The following is a 19,222-nucleotide window of genomic DNA, read 5'->3' as shown; positions in this document are numbered from 1 at the left end:
TTCAGCAAAAGCATCACCAGCGACACATGAGCAAGGGAGCTTTAAGTAACGTAAGGAGAAAAACAGGGCCAATATGTATCAAGCTATACAACGTCCATTTTTGTACAGCAAGACTGCATATTACCCAGTCGTAGCTCTGCGAACAGAAAACTCCCCAAAAGGTATGTGCCACCTTGTGCAATCCCTGCTACCCACCACAGGTGCACTAAAATGTTGCAAAATGGAGAATGTGACAAAAAGGTGCATGCTGCTCAAATGGCTCAAGACCATGCATCAAATGCCAAACGCATGCGGCAAGCCAGATAAGACTGCGCCTGTAGTGGCAAAAAGACCATGCATGCTGCTCCAATGCAAAGCTTTCAAAGAGCATGCGCTAAATCCAAAAGCGACTTTCTGTACCTAACATCTCAATTCTGTGTCAGCTCTGTGCCGCGTGTCACATAGCTTCGCTTGTCATCCACTTTCACATCGTGAAATGGCCACATGATCTTTTTATTGCGATAGTAATTATATGGCCCCTTTCGACGTGTTTTTGCCATCGCCGTCATGTTCCGTATAAAGGGTCCTGGACCAGATCCTGGATTGGCCCAAGAGGGTAGCGGAGACCTACGCCGGGTAGGCCCCTCTGCTCCCTCCACCACCGCACTCCTTGCAACTCCGCCGCACGGAGGGCGCATGGGATAAGATCAACCCGCCTGCGAGGCCTGCCGTCGATTTCTTCTCAGGCAGAGAGGAAACGCCCGCCCTTCTTGAAGGAGCATGAAGGGACGCGGGGAGGGAAGGGTCGCTCGAGCAGCAACTGCGAATTTTGATTAGAAGGACGCAGTCGCAAAGATACTGCCCCAAAATCGCTTCTCTCCCTAGACGGCCGTATTCTCTTGCACCAGCGCCTTGTAGAGTTACGCGAGATCGGATCCAAAAGAGTTAGGTGCGCCTTCCTTCATGTAACATTACAATTTGTAACATTACATTACAGGTGAGAAACAGCGCTAAAAAGACAGGACAAGAAAGGACACGAGACGACGGCGCTGACTAACAACCAAATGTGCTTTATTCCTTCAGTCAGCATAAATATACTTCACCACTAACGTAATGAAAATACAGAAAACTCAGCCTGCGCAGAGGCAGTAGGGCGATCAACGAGACATGAATTCTATCTCCTTCGGAAGGAGGGAAATCGAGGGGAAGCTTACACATGCCTCGCCGCTATTGTAGATGTGATAAGCTTCTGAAATGAGGCGTGCGCGCTCGTCGTGGTATTTTGACAAGAAAGTGGTATCGTTAAAAGATGGATGGCAACCGCAACTGTTACAGTGAAGAGATAACTGACTATCTGTAGCTTGTTTTTGAACCTTGTTCAAATGCTCGCGCATGCGGTCATTAGCGCACCGCCCCGTTTGCCCGACATAGTAACGCCCGCAAGAAAGTGGAATCTTGTATACAACTTCTTGACAACATTCAACAAACTTCTGCCTGTGCTTCTTAGTGCATCTTCTTTTCTTCTCTTCTTCTCGGTTGACTTGCTGGCACAGGCTACCAAGCTTATTTCGGGCCCTGCTGACAACTTTCTTGAGATTGTGCGCGACTTTGTGCACGTACGGAATAACCGCAACAGTTTCCTTCGAGTTTTTCTCGGATTGCACAGCAGCTGGGCGCTTATTTTGTGCAATCCGAGAAAAACTCGAAGCAAACTGTTGCGGTTATTCCGTACGTGCACAAAGTCGCGCACAATCTCAAGAAAGTTGTCAGCAGGGCAGGCGTTAGGCTGTTGTTTTCTGCCCGAAATAAGCTTGGTAGCCTGCGCCAGCAAGTCAACCGAGAAGAAGAGAAGAAAAGAAGATGCACTAAGAAGCACAGGCAGAAGTTTGTTGAATGTTGTCAAGAAGTTGTATACAAGATTCCACTTTCTTGCGGGCGTTACTATGTCGGGCAAACGGGGCGGTGCGCTAATGACCGCATGCGCGAGCATTGAACAAGGTTCAAAAACAAGCTACAGATAGTCAGTTATCTCTTCACTGTAACAGTTGCAGTTGCCATCCATCTTTTAACGATACCACTTTCTTGTCAAAATACCACGACGAGCGCGCGCGCCTCATTTCAGAAGCTTTATCACATCTACAATAGCGGCGAGGCATGTGTAAGCTTCCCCTCGATTTCCCTCCTTCCGAAGGAGATAGAATTCATGTCTCGTTGATCGCCCTACTGCCTCTGCGCAGGCTGAGTTTTCTGTATTTTCATTACGTTAGTGGTGAAGTATATTTATGCTGACTGAAGGAATAAAGCACATTTGGTTGTTAGTCAGCGCCGTCGTCTCGTGTCCTTTCTTGTCCCGTCTTTTTAGCGCTGTTTCTCACCCGTAATCATGAACCAACCAGCCCAAATGCGTACCCTTCTACATTACATTACACTACATTACATTATATTACAATTATAACATTCGCTGCTTCCCTCCTGCGGTGAAATTATTTCTTTTTCCACGCGCAGCATGATAAGCTCCAATATTCGACAGCTCACCCCATTATTTTGTCTCCTCGAGAACGCTGCTCGCGCTACCTGCGACTTGTTCGTGAACGAACATCGATGGCACCACGCCTGGCCTTAGTTGAGCAGATTTTACCACAATTCCCATTACACGCGTTAGCGATGAACTCCGACGGCAGCCACTGTCACGAAAATGTTTCGAGTCTCTGAGAAGTGTGGTTCTCGAAAGCTTGAAGTTACTTCCTTTCAAAGCAGCGATTCACTGAGCAGCTTATTTTTTCTCATGTGGGAAGTTGTGAAACACTACTTGCATCGTCTCGGCCGCCGGTGTTCGAAGAGCCGTACGCAGAGCAAAAGGCAGGCATGGTGATACTGCGAGACGAAGTTCTCCGTGCAGCAACAGCAGTTCTTTGAAGCGTAAACCATAAACGTGAAGTGGGGACGTTGATTATACAGAACAAGAAGGCCGACTGGCGCGGAAAACCTGCACACGGTGACGGTGCGAGCAGCCGGGACGAGTCTTTTCTACGGCGGCTCGGCGTACACATAAGGACATAGCGTAAACAAACCACCGTGGTCGGAACCCCACGATCTCCAGGACAATCGTTGGTCGGAAACCCTGAAGTCTTGCGCGACTGTGACAACGGCGACAACGGTTCCAACTCGGCACGGGTCGGAATCACGGTGTAGCAAACAGAGGCAGCGCTGCTGAGAAGCCGCGTCGAAAAGTTGTTCACATTCGCCTTCTCTTCTTTAGATGGCGCTAAGTGCTCAGGGGCCAGTGTGCGAAGCTGCTGGGTGCCACCGCTTTGTCCCCGACGCCACGTTTCTAGTGAAAACGTCTTTATTCGTGTTTTGTGAAACTATACGTACTCCTTGACAGTCTCGTTTCATCCTGTGAACTTATGTAAGGCGCGTGGGCGCAGGCAGCGATGGGCAAGAAGTGTTTCGCCCCACGCCGCACGACAGGGTACAACTCGTGTACTGAGAAACTCTCACTGTTATCCACGCCGAAAGAAGCAAAAAACCTTGGGCGGGTGTGCACCACAGGAATTGGGCAAGCCCCACTACCAAGTACAGCAGATGTAAGCATTAAAGGGACTGCATGTTCAAAAAACTTTGCCGATCGATAGTCACACGGGTTCGCACTGCCTCTTTTGGTTCCCTGCCCACATGGGCAAAGACGTCCATTCCCAACAACCCAACCTCAACGAAACGGTTCATGACCGAGCGCGAGAGCTCACCCGCCGCGACGATCAATCAGCCACCGAAGAGCTGGGCCCAGACATACAGTTTAACGACCCCTTACTAACCTTCCACGAAATCACCTCTCACTACCGCCACAACAGATGCCAATACCCATTACGACACACAAAGCTCGAACGTGCGCAAGCGGTAGCCTTTCGCATGCTACAAACATGATCGTACCTATCACGGGGCCGACTGAGCCATTACAACACAGAAATCACTCCCCAATGCCCAGATTACAGAGAACTCTATTGTTCACTCTCGCACATGCTATGGCAATGTCCCGCGCGTTACCTCAGGGACCTCTCACCAGTGAGTCCGACTGGGAAGAGGCACTAAGGAACTCCGAGCTCCACCAACAACTCAAGGCAGACCAGAGGGCCCAAGAACTGGCGGAACGCCATCACGTTCCCGCCCCGACACGGGCGTCGCCTACGGTAGCGGCTGCTAGGGTGTCCCCCCTGGATCCGCGGGCGGCCTAAACTCCCCAGGACCGATGAATAAAGTTCTTGACTGACTGATCGATGGTTGAGGCTCCTAAGAGCATGCAAGCCAGATATTACAGCGCTGCACGCGGCCTGGAATGCACAATGAATTCTCAATGTCAGCTAGAAATCACTCCCTCTTCTCTCTACAAATGATGTCATATAACCAAATTTCTGTGCCATACAGAAATTTCACAGGAGAGAAAAATACGCTGCCATGCTGGGCTGCGCGCGGGAGTGCAAAGGCTGACGTCACAGCCTCTGCGCAGTGCACTTTTGGGTGGTCACGCGTATTTAGCGCAGCCCAGAGAGGATTATGGCGGCGCCAGGGGCGTAGCCAGAAATTTTTTTCGGGGGGGGGGGGTTCAACCATACTTTATGTATGTTCGTGCGTGCGTTTGTATGTGTGCGTGCCTATATACGCAAGCAAAACTGAAAAATTTCGGGGGGGGGGGGGTTGAACCCCCCCAACCCCCCCCCCCCTTGGCTACGCCCTTGGGCGGCGCCCAGGGAGCCGTCTGAGCATCGCTTAGTGGCGCTGCAGCTCTTGACAGGCAGCGCCATCTCTGGCATAAAAATACAAACTGGAACGCGCGTTTTCCATTCTCTCCAATTCCCTGCCGCTTGCTTCCGAGCACGTGCAAAGCTCTCGCGGTGCACTTGCGGCGTCTCAAAAATGTGCCGCTTGTGCGGCTTCAAAAGGATCTTCAAGCTTGACTGGCACTTCCGAAGAGCGAACTCGATAAAAGGAGAAAGGCTCGTCAATCACGTTTACGGTGTAGAGCAGATGATCGACGACAACGATGCCCGACTCAAAGCGAAATGAATTTCCCAAGTCGCGATTACACAGGTAGGACGTATACCTCGCAGGCCCGTAGCCAGGAATTTTTTCGGGGGGGGGGGGGGGGGGCACTTGCTGAAGGCCTTGACTATTTGAGAAAAACGCCTATTTCCAATATTTATTTTCGGTAAAACACCACCTATCATAAAAAAAAAATTTTTGGGAGAGGAGGCGCCCCCCCCCCCCCCCCCGGCTACAGGCCTGATACCTCGAGGTAAGTCTCATTCTGCCATGTTAAAGATGTGTAGTGGTCCACGTGCACTCCGAAATGAAGCCGTGCACGCTATCGATGTTCTACGGTGCGGACTGCGAATCATATGATTGTTGTTTTGATATGGCATGCTTGCAGTAGCAGCCGTGTACTTTCGTGAACAAATTTAACGTTTGCGGCGTGCGAAAAAAAGAAATTATGCGGCCATGGCACTGTTTCCTGAGAAGGTTAGAGTCAAGTCCTCCGTGCCGCTGGAGAATCACCCACCGATTAAGACGCGAGGCAGCTAGCTGAGCTTTAATCACTGTGAAGCAAGATGAACTGCTCGCCTCGTTTTTTTCGGCTCTCGCGTCATGTTTGCACTCTCTCTTTATGGGGATATCGACTTGACAGGCGTGTAAAACCTGCTGCGCGAACGCGGCTAGAGAATCGCACAAAGTCAGAAGGTGGTTACTTCAAGGTTGCAATTGAAAAGCATGTATTAAGTGCCAGTTATATATTGAGCGGATTTGTCACCCTAATGGAGTGACAAAAGCAAGGCAAACCTGCAGAACGATGTCAAAGCTTGCTGAAAATGCACAGACGTCCGTTCCAGCGTGATAAAGCAGCCTTTCCTACGCGTGAATCGCAGGCGCCGAACTTCTGACAATGTGCCGAGTTCAAATGAATTCAACCAACTGCGCAACGCTCGGTATAACGCGAGTGTGAACGTTCAACGACGGGTAGGTCTCACGAACACGGGGAATCAAAACACAATGTTCTTTCACCTACAACCAGTGGCGTAGGCAGGGGGGGGGGAGGGGCTGACCGGGTTACAGCCCCCCCCCCCCCCCGAAATTTTTTTTGTCGGCGGCTGCTGGCTGTGTTCATGCTGACACACATCGCCTACGAACGAAGGCGCGTATACTTCGAATGTACAAATTAACGTTCAAAAGAAGTACAAATGAACGAGAGAGCGTGCGTACGCTAGTCTATGGCTTGGGGTCCCCGGAACTAAAGCTCTACAGTGGCAGCACAACACACAGCTTAGCGAGTAGAAGCAGCAAGATCGAACTCGGCAGCGCATTTTTGGGGTTCATGAGTACTTGGCGGGTCATGCGTACATGCGCCGCTGAGCTTTTCTTTTTGTGTTGAGTGCTCAGGGTGAGAGCGGTTTCGCACCAAGGGGCGAACCGCGAGGTCACAGAATGCCGAGAGGGGTTAGATTTCAGAGCGGCGACCGGTGCCGTACATCTCCCCTTGTGTTTGGAGTGCATTGCAGGCGGTTGTGTCGGCTGCGATGGCGCCATGCGGGCAGTTGCGCGCCGCCTCCCCTCTGGTGGGCCACGGCGGCCGCGGTCTTGTTTTTGAACTCCGGGAAGACGCCGGCCAGGAGACAGACCACACTGCGGGTACGGTCCCTACTGCGGGGGTCTGAAGCGCAGGCGGCGCTGTTTGATGACACCGGCCAGCGACGGGAACACGCTGCAGAGGCGAAACCCCAGTAGCCTGGTTTGTGCCAAGTTGGAGGCGACGGCGCTTTTACTGGCCGACGATGCCGCTGAAGCGGAATGTGTGAGCAATAAATTCCGCACGTGGCGTCAGCTCCTGACACTGTGCGTGGCCACGTGTCGACGAGAAAGAAGGAAAGCCGTTATTTTTTTGTAATATCTTGGTTTTCCATTTAGGCCCTGCCTGGTGGGCTATGGCCTACGTGTACTTACGCTCTGGTTGGCCGCCGTGGTCAAGGTAGGGATAAAGGGACGTCACCGCCCTTTTTCTTTGTTTTGTGGCAGTGGGTATTGACCTGCACGTGAGTGGCACGTCAGTCTGGGCTGCAATCAGCGTTGCTGAGAGATCGGTGAGGCTCTGTATAATGTACGTAAAGCTAGCCTGGGCTCTAATCAGAGCGCTGATAGATCAGTGAGGGCATTAGCGCACCCAGGATTTCTCTCGGGGGGGGTTGAACTTCTGACAAGATTACAGGAGTGCGGGGGGGGGGGGCAAGCACATTGCATAATATGCCATTTCCTTGCTTCGGCTGTAGTAATGCGACAACAAATAATATACCAAATAATAATAATAATAATATTAATAATAATAATAATAATAATATGAATTATGATGATTATTATTCAGCGTTTTACAGAAAGGTCTTGAAATAACTTGACGAGGCCAAATAACCGTTCAGTGGAGCAGTGCACGTAGAAAATAAACTACATATTGAACCGACATGTTGCCTGGCTGGCGGCCGCGCAATGATGTTAAAATTTTATTACTATGGTAGCCAGGCCTTAGTCTCCCTTCATTGGAGGGGGGGGGGGGCCCTCAAAGTGGCAATACACACAATTATATATATATATATATATATATTCTCCAAGAAAAGATCGTCTAGTAGCGATCTTTTCGCCGCGAAAGCGATGCTGTTGTGGCCTCAGCGGCTCTGCTACGCGCATATCGTTGGTTGTTGGATCGCGGTGGGAGCTGGCATACCGAAGAATAAACGCAGGATTTCTAGATATATCGGTCAAGATCCACTTTCGCGGTCGTATTATCCAATTTTGGGCAAAAGTGTGATCGTATTAAACGCACGAAAATGCATTTTGTTCCAAGGGTTGTTGGCCGGGAATAAAAACAAAAACGTATTAGGCTGAAAAACGTATTATGCAGAATCGTACCAACGAGATTTCACTGTATATATATATATATATATATATGTTATAGATTAAGCGCTAAGCGAGGTGTTTGCGATGATCACAGTGCAGTGAAGCCAACTGCCTCTAGAACTGAACAAATGCCCATGAATGCTATAGAAATACATATATTATTCCGAATGTATTTCGGGCATTTATTCAACGTGTCAATACACTCAAGCATTAAATGAAATAATTTTGGGAACGATTTTTCAAAAATAACTCGGGATGTAAAGGCTTAAAGATATGTGAGCTCAAAATAAGTAACATTAGTTGACTGACTGGATTCGGAACCTCAGGCACGACAATGCTATATATTATTTTCACTTCCACTTGCCTAATAAAATAGGCAAAATACATGCGTCTTTGCAGTTACAGACTTACAAACTTGTGATGCACAATAAAAACTAAACAGAGCAAGGTGAACCATTACTGATTCACGAGCAGGTAGCTTCACACACAGGTGCCTCGTGAAACAGTATTCTTTGTCAAGACGCTCTGTCGAACAGGGTGGTGACCCGTGGTTTCAGGAGGCGTTGCCTGTGGTGTTCAGTGAATTGCATTCAGCAGTACGACGATACCTGTTTTTTTCTGTTTTGGTGACACCCCGTCAACCAAACATTCGCGATTAAATCATTATTCAGAAAACTGCAGAGTATAATTTCCCCGCACAAAGCACTACTGCCAAGAAATTCAACTCCAGCACTTGTCAGATGGGTGCCGCAGTGCCCCAATGGAGGGGGGGCCGGGCCCCCCCTGACTTTAAGCCCTGATGGTAGCGCATACAAACGGGACGCAAGAAAGGCACATGAAGACACCCAGCGCCGTGTGTGTGTTTTCGTGTGTCCCGTGTATTTGCACTACCACTGTAAAAGAAAATGCCATACGAACAAGCGCGCATGCATGGCACCTTTAACTCTTAAAAATCTCTGCAGCTGATAATTTCCTATGCTTTCTTGGAGTCTCGCCAAACTATAAATTCCAAGGCACACCATAAATATTACTTATAAACTACATAGTATTGATTATAAACAGCATGTACAGTTCAATGCAACACACGTACAGTACAATGCTCACGGATAAACTGCATTATAGCCACACTTACTGACTTTCCAGCGTGTATTCCCAGGTCACTCGGGCGCATATAGGTTCGGCGGCTGAACCATCCTTAGTAAAAATTGACTGGTCAATGGACGCAGGAGACGATATATCTGCTGAGTCACCGGTTCCTCAATGGACGTAATCGGGCATTCCGGTGTTGTTGCTGCGTCGCTTGAATATGAACACGAAATCCTTTTTGGGTAGTAGGTGAGTATCGTGTTCGACTGGCGCTTCGAGAGAGGGCTTCCGGCGAGGTAGGTCATTGTCGACGCAGATTCACGCAGCAAACACGGCACGCAGCAAACAAACACGGAGCATGGCACTGCGCCGTGCTCCCCATTTTTCCCTTCCTTCCAGAACCACGAACAGCAACAACAACAAGTTCTAGCAAGCAAACTGAACGTGCACGCCACGTATGTGTGCACATCAAACTTTGTAGTTTCCGTCCGATGTACAGCAAAAAAGAAGTGGTAAAAAGAATGGGCGAGAGACGTTTACTGAGAAAAAGAAAAGCAAACGTGCCGCCCCAACAGACCTTCCGCACTTTCCCAAGGTTCTTTTTTTCTTACCAGACGTCGTCAAAACATTTACTCATTCTGCCACGGCTTCTTGCTCTTCCCATCCTTGCAACGTATGGACTCCGCATGGCGTGCTTGGAGTCACTGTGTGCGTGCGATGCTGCGACAATGGCTGGCGTCGTGTGCTCGTGCTACGCAGCCTCCGTGGGTTCGCGGTCGCTTCGATGAACGAGCCGCTCGCCAGGTGGCCTTTCTTCTCGCCGCACTAACACGTCTCGTTCGTCCGCTGTCAACGAGGTTCAGAAAAAAATGCGCGACCACTCCGCTGCAGCCATTAAGCGACAGACGGTACCATTCACCACTGCAGCTCCGAAGAAAATAGAAAACACGTGCGTCGAAGCATGGCGGATGGATCAGATGCGGCCAACGACTTCTTATCTTTAAAATTTGAGTGAGCATTGTCCCGACGTTTCAGAAACCATACGGTTCCCTCTTCGGAGTTTGAGGAAGGGAAACACATGAAGAGGGCTTCTTTTGTTAGGCGAGTATGACAGGGTGCTTCAGGCGGCGGCGGTGCTTGTCGGCAAAAGAACAGAGGAGTCCAAGGGCTTGTGTTCCATTGACCAGAAGGCATGAGTTAAACAGTGAAGGGGGGAGAGCTTTTTAGACGGACGCGTCGAAGTGGCGGTACGCCGACACCCTCTAGACTGTTGTTGGGCACGCAGATGCCTCTCTCTCTCTCTCTTTCTTTCTTTTTTTTGTGTGCTGTACACAAGGGGAAGGTTGCATTGAGCGCGGTTCACGTTGTTTCGGGTCGTTTACATATGTCAGGATTCATTTCCGGTAGTTGGTTTCAACTGCGAAAACTGCAGTTTCAGGAAAATTGATTCGGCGGTCTGCGTCCTCGGAATCTTCGGCTATGAGGTTGCGATCTCTTGCAAAATTGGGGACGTCGTTCCCGTCTTTCTTTCAGGTTCTCAGTTCAGCTGGCGTCTTGAATTTTCTCTTTCGGCGGCCGGTCGTTGGGAGCGATATGGTTTCGATCACTACTCGGATAGTAGAGACTGATGCATTTCTGTGGTGGTGTTGATTGGAAAGGGGGGGGGGGGGTGTTACTGGATTTATCAGCTTGCGTCGTGTTTTTGGAAGTGAACTGCTTTCTGAATAAAAGACTTTCCGTAGCCGTTCTTGGTGAGTTTCTCGAATATATCATATGTTTTTATTTTGTTTTTTCACGTTGTGCGCTGCGCAGTATGTTCCGGCTCTTCGCATTAATGTCTAAGACTAATATCTTCCGCATTTTTGGGGGGAACGAAGAAAACTGTAGATATCGACTTAGGTAGGTGTTTTTGCAGAGTTTTATTTTCAGGCTACGAGAACATCCAAACACGGCCGAGAGTGTTATGTTTCAAGGGCGAATTGAATTCTCATTCGATGAAATTTATATCAGAGACAAAAATTATGACGTAGGACCTCTTGACGATCGAAAAACAGTCGTTTAGACGTATCTGAGAAAGATTTCTGCTTGCGGCTGGAGTGAAATGATAGCTCGTCCCTCGATGTGTTCCATTCTTATGTTTGCCGTGGCATGCTCTATTGTAGTAATCAAAGGGGCAAGAAAATAAAAAAGGGGCCAGAGCTGACAACCCGTGAAAGCATCTTTTTTCTTGGAAAGCTGCGCCCCGCCACGGTGGTCTAGTGGTTATGGCGCTCGACTGCTGACCCGAAGGTCGCGGGATAGAATCCCGGCCGCGGCGGCTGCATTTTCGATGGAGGCGAAAATATGTTTGATGCCCGTGTACTTAGATTTAAGTGCACGTTAAAGAACTCCAGGTGGTCGAAATTTCCGGAGCCCTCCACTACGGCGCCCATCATAATCATATCGTGGTTTTGGGACGTTAAACCCCAGATACTATTATTGGAAAGCTGCTTCCCTGGAAATTTAGGAACGCAAAGCCATAGAGCATGCGGTTTGCGTTCTTTCAATTTAGGAGTAGATGAGTGAATACAACACATTTCTAGAGCCAGTTAGGAAAAGTCGACCTCAGGGCACTTCTGGATATGAATGATTAACTTTGGACTCCCGGTGTGAAGGACAGCGGGGCAGTTATGGAGGGGGGGGGTCGGCCTCAGGGGGGGGGGAGGTTACAACCCCCGAAACCCCCCCCCCCCCCGTCGGTGCGCCACTGAGTGAGGCTAGTGGCAATCGCAAGTTACGAGAGTCTGGGCTCTTACTTTGTTAACAAGTAGAAGAGTGAGACTGTATATTTGTCCTGTTTTAATCTTTGTATTTTTATAAGCTCAGTTGTATTTATCATTTCACGTTATCATAAACGACTTCATCCATCTGACTTCCGCTGCAGCCTGCGTGTGAGTTCATCATCGCTGCCGATCACCGTCCAAGATCTCCGTGGCCAACGACGAAGAACCATCGAAAACTTTACTTTGACCATAACGGCAACAACGGCCATATGCCTCAAGGGCAGAAGCGGCTCTCCGAATTCTGGGGAAGTTCTTCCTCGAAGCGCGAACACACCCACGAGGACTTGAATGGTAAGTAGTTTTCTTCATTTTATGATTTTATGTTACCTAACTCATGTCTTGCGACGATGGAGTCGGGTTACAATGCACCTGAGCTGAACTATTTGTATCATATGTGATTTTTTTTTTATATTTAAGTGAACCCTTCATGTTGTTCACAAGAAGTCATTGTATACCGGGTGTCCCAGCTATCTTTAGCCAAGGGTTAAAAAATACAATATTGGAGGCAGGCGAGTTCAATCAGTAGCAAATTGCTGAAAGTCACCTTGCGCACTAAAGGCAATTTTTTGCTTTGTAATTAATTCATTTGTTAATTATAATTAGTCAACTAAATTGCTAAATATTGACTTTAGGCAACAAATGCGACTTCCAAAGTTCGAGAGCGTCTTCAAAAACCCCCATGGCATTATTTGCGATAAAGAAAGTCTCACGTATACCATTGTTTCTAAGCTTCAAAGAAAGCCCGCGAAATACAAAAACAACCACGTGACTAGCGCATTCGCGCGGCAGAGAACGTGCTGCTCTCAGCCGTGTTTTGAGCGAACGAAATCAGCTGCGGCCGCGACTCGCCGGCTCCGTTGCAGCGGTAGGCCCGCACTCGCTACAACTTCTACCGTCACGCGCGCCCACTGGCTGGCAACGGGCCAAGAAACCACATCGGCATACCGCTGCAACGGAGCCGGCGAGTCGCGGCCGCAGCTGATTTCGTTCGCTCAAACCACGGCTGAGAGCAGCACGTTCTCTGCCGCGCGAATGCGCTAGTCACGTGGTTGTTTCTGTGTTTCGCGGGCTTTCTTTGCAGCTTGGAAAAAATGGTATACGTGAGACTTTCTTTATCGCAAATGATGCCATGGGGGTTTCTGAAGAGGCTCTCGAACTTTGAAAGCCGGATTTCTTGCCTAAAGTCAATATTTAGCAATTTAGTTAACTAATTATAATTACCAATGAAATAATTACAAAACAAAAAGATTGTCTGCAGTGCGCAAGGTACTGTCAGCAATTTGCAACTGATTTCACTCGCCTGCCTCTAATATTGTATTTTTTTAACCCTTGGCTAAAGACAGCTGGGACACCCGGTATAAGTCAAGTGTCGATCTCCTAGTCCGGAAATTTATAATTTATGCCACGTCTTCAATATAACATTCAAGAGGAATGCATTTTATTATAATGCAAGACGTTGGTCAAAAACGGTGATTAATATTACTCAGAACTGGTATATATCTGCAACTCCTTAGAATCGCAGTCACAGACGAGTCTACACTCGTCCTGGAAATCTATTGGGGACAATAGTTGAAAGAAGTGCCCATAATGTAGCGAATAGGTAGCCCTGGGTAAGGAGACCATCGCTACAAAATATATGAAACGTCTTTATGCTTACCGGTGCACAAAGCTGGGAAGGGTCTTTCACTGTTTATCAGTAAGCCGCAGCACACATAAAAAGTTTCAACAAAAATGTATTTACCATCGCGGCATTTTTAGTCTATGCCTTTACTAGCCCTGTACACCAAGAAGTAGCAGTCCGCTGTGAGAGAGCGTGCGACTTTTCATGTCGCAAATATTCTTAACGCGTTTCATGCCGACGAGCGAATACCATTGCACATTATTTTAAACTTATCATCGTGCGAGCAGCGTGTGCAGGTGAATGACGATTGCACTGGTTGTGAGGAAACGAATGTGTTCTTCAAATAGATTTTTTTCTTCAACTCTTATTTCCCATCCATGGAAGTTTTTTTCTGTGCGAGAGTCTCGTTATTTCAAGGCTCAGTCAGGCTTGACGAATAAATGTCAGCGATACGCCACAGACGACACGCCCTCTGATGGGCGCCAGTGTTTCATAATTCCAAACTCATCGAGACTTTGCAAGAGACTGCTCAGAACATGCTCTCTTTGTATTAATACTTTTTTGATGATTTTGCATTTCGATATGACATATAACGGTAAATATTGCAATGACTTGATCTACCTTATCCAGGGACGTCTCCTAGAACTGAAGAGAATGCCAGCCCCACACCGATACAGGACGGCACACGCCTTCAAGAAGACCCTGCTCAAGGTATAGTTGTACTATATTATGCACCAGCCATGTGAAACTGAACGGAGAATACTGAAACTATTTCAGAACGAAGAAGAGATCAGTACAGTAATCTGGACATTAGGCTTCACCAAACTGCAAACAAAATTGACGGTGTTCCTGGCGTCCCGATATAGAACCCACAAATTGTACTGCTTCAACGACTCAAAACAGAAGCGGAGGTTTCAGCTGGCATGGCTCGACAAATACCCATGGCTCGGCTATTCCGCGGTGTGTGAGGGTACATTTTGTCGTGTTTGTGTAGTATGTTGCCGCCCTGAAGTTGGCAAAGGCCATCACACGTCCGCTGGTGCGCTCGTGTCCAGACCTTGCCAAAACTGAAAGCACGCATTAGAAATATTTGAGTCTCACCAGAAAACGGGGTACCATCGGGAATGTCAACTGGTAGCTGATTGTTTTATAAAAGCATTCTCTAGTGGTGCGCGTAGTGTGGTTGACCAGATCGATAGCGGCAGAGTGTTGCAGATAAATGAAAACAGAAAGCGAATGGCCCATATAGTCGACAGAATAATTTTTTGTGGAAGACAAGGTCTGTCTCTTCGTGGCCACAATGGTCTCAGCACAGTCCCATCAGAAAATGAAGGCAAGTTCAGAGCATTGCTACGTTTGCGGAGTGGTCTCATATTTAAGTCCGACAGTTCAGAATGAGATAATTGAAATCTGCAAAACTCTCATAAGAGATGTAACTTAGCAACGTTGCTTGTTGGGCGAGTTGGAACGAGTCAGTCATAGCGTAGTTTAGCGCAAAAAACAGGCAACAGACGAGTGAGAGGACAAGGACACAGCGCATTCTTCCAACTAAAGTTTATTGGATTGGGACGCATGTATATTTTATACACGCAGGGAAAGCAAGAAAAGAAAAAAACCAAGAAGTAAAAACCAAGAAGTAAAAACTTATCGGCACTTTTATTCTTTTCACCTTTCGGTTTTTACTTCTTGGTTTTTTTCTTTTCTTGCTTTCCCTGCGTGTATATATACATGCGTCCCAATCCAATAAACTTTAGTTGGAAGAATGCGCTGTGTCCTTGTCCTCTCACTCGTCTGTTGCCTGTTTTTTGCGCTAAACTACGCTATGACTCATAAGAGAGAACGTCGTTGCGAAAATTAACAATGCAGGTTGATTTTCTGTACTCGCGGATGAAACAACAGATATTGCTAGTATTGAACAGCTTACAACATGTGCCCGCTACTTGGACAAGGAAAGCAACCAGATTGAGGAAGTGTTTTACGGTTTTGTTCCCGTACATGACCAAAGCGGCCGCAACAAGCTTGCAGCGGAAATCATAAAATTTTTAGTAAGCATTGGGATTGACATGACCAAACTTCGCGGGCAGGGTTACGATGGCGCCAGTTCGATGGCTGGAAAAGCAAATGGTGTGCAAGCTGCAGTTCGCGAGATGTACCCGAATGCGCTGTACACGCACTGTGCCAGCCACAGTTTAAACCTAGTGCTTTGCGCTGCCTGTTCTGTAGCGGACATTAGAAAATGATTCGGAACAGTAAAGGAGACTGCGAAATTTTCCCGAAAGTCCGCAAGCCGATCAAACGTTTTGCGTGAAAAGATTGCTGATATGCGTTCTGAGTCTAGGCGCAAGCGGCTTCTCGGATTGTGCGAGACCCGCTGGGTCGAGAAACATGACGCGCTTCTTTCTTTTGTTTGCCTGTTTGACCCTGTCATTGCAGCGCTTACTGAAATTAAATCAAATGAGAGCCACGACAAGGCCAACAACCTGATGTGTGCATTGCTGTCACCATTATTCATTGTAGGCCTCCATGTCGCAGAGCATCGGTGCTGACAGTGACTTTGCCTTTATCGAGAAAACTCCAGGCAAAGAACGCAGACATGTGCTCGGCCATTGAGCACATCGATGTTGTGCAACGCACCATTCAGAATTATAGAACAAACTCCGAAGCGTTCTTGAGAACGTATTCTTCAAGGCTCAAGAGCGTGCAGACCAGCACAACGTCGAAATAGCTAGGCCACGAACAAGCCGCAAACAACATCGCGGAAATGCTCCCGCAGAAAGTGCAGACGAATATTTCCGCAAATCCGTCTACATACCTTTAATTGATTTTATACTTTCTCAGTTAGACCAGCGTTTTGAGAAGCACAGGTCATTATAATGGAAAGCTTTCGTGTATTGATTCCTGCAGCAGTTCCACTATCACATGAGTTCCGCCTCAGGGAGGCAAATGAACTAATGCTTGCGTTTGCCGAGGATGTGGATGAGATTTCATCTCTGGGTCAATTTGAGCTCTGGTGGACGAAGTGGGAGGCAACAGCACCAAGCCTACGCCCTAGCGTAGGCTTGATTCCTTGATTCCTTTCTTCACTGCGACAGCACTTTTTATCCTAGCATTCATAAGTTGCTGCAAATACTGGTAACACTCCCTCTAACCACCGCCACAGCAGAAAGGTCGTTCTAAAGTTTAAGGAGGCTAAAAACTTATCTGCGCTCTACAATGTCCGAAGAGCGCCTGGTCGGCCTAGCGCTCCTGTACTCTCGCAGGGATGTAAACACTAGCCACAGTGATGTTATTGATCGCTTCGCGAAGACTCCCCGTCGTTTGGGCTTTGTTCTATAAGTTCTCATTGGAGATAGCACGCGTATACTCTGCAAATACTTTAATAAAAAGAACTGTCAAACTTATTGCAATTTTTAAATGTCGGATCATAGTGCAGATATGTGTTGTGCTGATTGTAAATTTTTGTGCTGCCATGTTTTATGATCTATTTTAGATGATGTACTGTTATACAAGTGTCTGTTTATCAAATATTGTCATTACCTCTAAGAAAAACCATCGCATTTGCTAACGCAAGACCTTTCACTAACATCTTTTGCTATAAGTTTATTCTACACACATTTTGTATTTTTTCGTCAGGAGTAACATATATTCCAGATTATAGATTTTCCTCGAGTTTATGCTTTACTAGCGGTTTGAATTGTCAAGTGTTATGTTGTTTTTTTCTCTCTCAGTTGTCTGTCTTAATGGACAGCTTTAGTACCCAGTTTCTGTACGTGTATATCGCATCTTTTCGTGGCACATAACTATTTGTATTTCCGCTGTGTATATTGTATTGTATTTCCGCTTTCATTCATTTTCTGAAGCTTAATTTGTTATCATTACCGCCTCCCCTCACCAACTTGGCTGTAAAGCCCTTATGAGCGTTGTGAATGATTTAAATATGACTTTCCAGTTAATTTATGAGCGTGATCTTCTCCTTTACGACGTCTAGATTTATCGAGAAACTCTGATTGCACTGCTTAACTGACATCTGATGTAAGGTGTGAGAAAAAAAAAATGTTTCAGTTATTGTTTTAAAATATGCAGAAAATAACCGTGCTCTCAGTCCCCCTCTCTTTCATAATTATGATGTTCGTGAGAGTGTTTTACGTTGGTAGTCGTGCGAGATTATTGTTTGTATGATAGAATTGCTTGTACGCATCTTTCCTCGTATGCATTTTTAAAGGTGAAACCGGTGCTACGCATCAGGTACCTGCAGGTTCATGTTCACAGTGCCCAATGACCCCAATTCATCTTACGTTCGATGCTCATGTACGGACCTACAGAACAGTTGCATGTACGAAATGTATATTTTATTTATTGCATTTCAAATAAAAACAACGAAGCAGAAAATCTTTATTGCAGTCTGTCATTTTCTTGTTGGTAGCATACACCCTCATATTAATGTACACGTTGTTATGAAGCAAGCAACTGCACTGAAATGTAGTCGCGTAACGTATTGCTTGAACAAGGTGTCTGCAGCGCATCACGTGCGCGGATTTGCACGATGCGGAATGGCAATTTTAGTCTAGTTTAACACAGCTATTCGCCTGAAGCTATGTAACCATAATAATAGACGCCGAAACAGAGGACTGAAAAGTTCTTGAAAGCCACCTGGTAGGCGTATTGAATTTCAGCCCCCCCCCCCCCCCGAAAAAAAATCCAAAAATCCTGGCTACGCGCCTGCCTACAACCGTAACTGGACTTTCACAATGCGAGATGACAGCGAGTAACCATTACTGTAGTCGCTGCGTGCGTGCGCCGAGTTAGGTACTGACCCAAGCAACATTGGTCGACTGCCGACGATTGGCTGATCACTGGGAAATAGCCGGCAGCCGACTTCACTGACCACCAGGCATCCGAAAAGGGTCGGCCGGAGGTGCGCTGCCAGCTACGTCGGCACTAGGTCGGCTGCACGATTCGCGCCACGATAGGTGGCCGAGTGAACGCCGAGAGCGCCAAAGGCTTGTCGGGGCGACAAGTCGGCAACACGTCGTGCCGGCCTTGGTTGCCGACAGAGGATTCGAACAGCGTGTATTTATTTTAGGGCAGCATAAAATACACTGTAGGAAGTATAAACAACTCCTACAGCGTGATTTTTTAAAAATTACAAAAATCACCTGTGAGGTACAACATACTTGTGGTCCTTGAGCTGATTACACCAAGTGGTAGAGATTATTTGTGCCAAGAATCCAAATACATTATTGACTAAATAACAAAAATAACAGCGAGCCATTACATCCGTGCATGGTTTCGCCTGGCGTGCGTATCTACTTTAAGAGATTTTTCGAGACCTTCATTCGCCAAGTGTGGTTTAACTATGCTTTTTTAATTGTTCAATGCTTAAAACGGATTCTTATAAAAACAAAGGTGACTGAAGCAACAGTGAATTTCTACCTCAAATTTGATAGTTCACCACGGCGACCGAAAAACCCTGGTGTCCATTGAGCTCGGCCGCGTCAACATACGCCGTTTTCGTATTTGTCTCAAAGCGGCTGTGCAGGGCCTTGGCCCGTTCGATCCGCCTTTCAGTGTGATAGGTGGGGTTCATATTCCGAGGTATGGGGAGAATTTTGAGATGTGCTCTCTGACCGGAGGATATATTGATTTTAGGAGATAAAGCAGGTGCGAAACGGATGCCAGCTTCTGCCAGAGTATAGCGACCGGCTGGGGTTCGCGATAACCTCTCGTACTGCGCGGTGAGATGGGCCTCCACCATCTCCTCTAACGTATTGTTGAGGCCCAG

The 19,222-nt window shown here is 47.4% G+C and overlaps 2 protein-coding genes across 14 annotated transcripts in view; both read right to left on the bottom strand.

Annotated features, from left to right (window-relative positions):
* The window catches only part of LOC119390669 (gastrula zinc finger protein XlCGF57.1-like), a 691,222-nt gene that overhangs the window by 446,359 nt on the left and 225,641 nt on the right, over window positions 1-19,222 (bottom strand). For 5 of the 10 annotated variants that reach the window (XR_007415951.1, XM_049415086.1, XM_049415085.1 and 2 more), the window contains exon 1: window positions 2,793-3,095. The exons of the other annotated variants lie outside the window; for them this stretch is intronic. Coding sequence is in view for 4 of the 5 variants with exons in the window: in XM_049415086.1 (XP_049271043.1) it covers window positions 2,793-3,029 (237 nt within the window). In the remaining variant the exon portion in view is untranslated. Of the gene's footprint in view, window positions 1-2,792; window positions 3,096-19,222 lie in introns of those variants that run through there. 10 annotated transcript variants of the gene reach the window in all.
* Window positions 1-19,222, bottom strand: part of LOC119390677 (gastrula zinc finger protein XlCGF57.1) — a 963,551-nt gene that overhangs the window by 864,938 nt on the left and 79,391 nt on the right. The gene's annotated exons all lie outside the window — the stretch shown is intronic.

The sequence above is a fragment of the Rhipicephalus sanguineus genome, chromosome 4, assembly GCF_013339695.2.
Source record: "Rhipicephalus sanguineus isolate Rsan-2018 chromosome 4, BIME_Rsan_1.4, whole genome shotgun sequence".
Taxonomy (NCBI): domain Eukaryota; kingdom Metazoa; phylum Arthropoda; class Arachnida; order Ixodida; family Ixodidae; genus Rhipicephalus; species Rhipicephalus sanguineus.
This window is presented reverse-complemented; position numbering and strand designations above follow the sequence as displayed.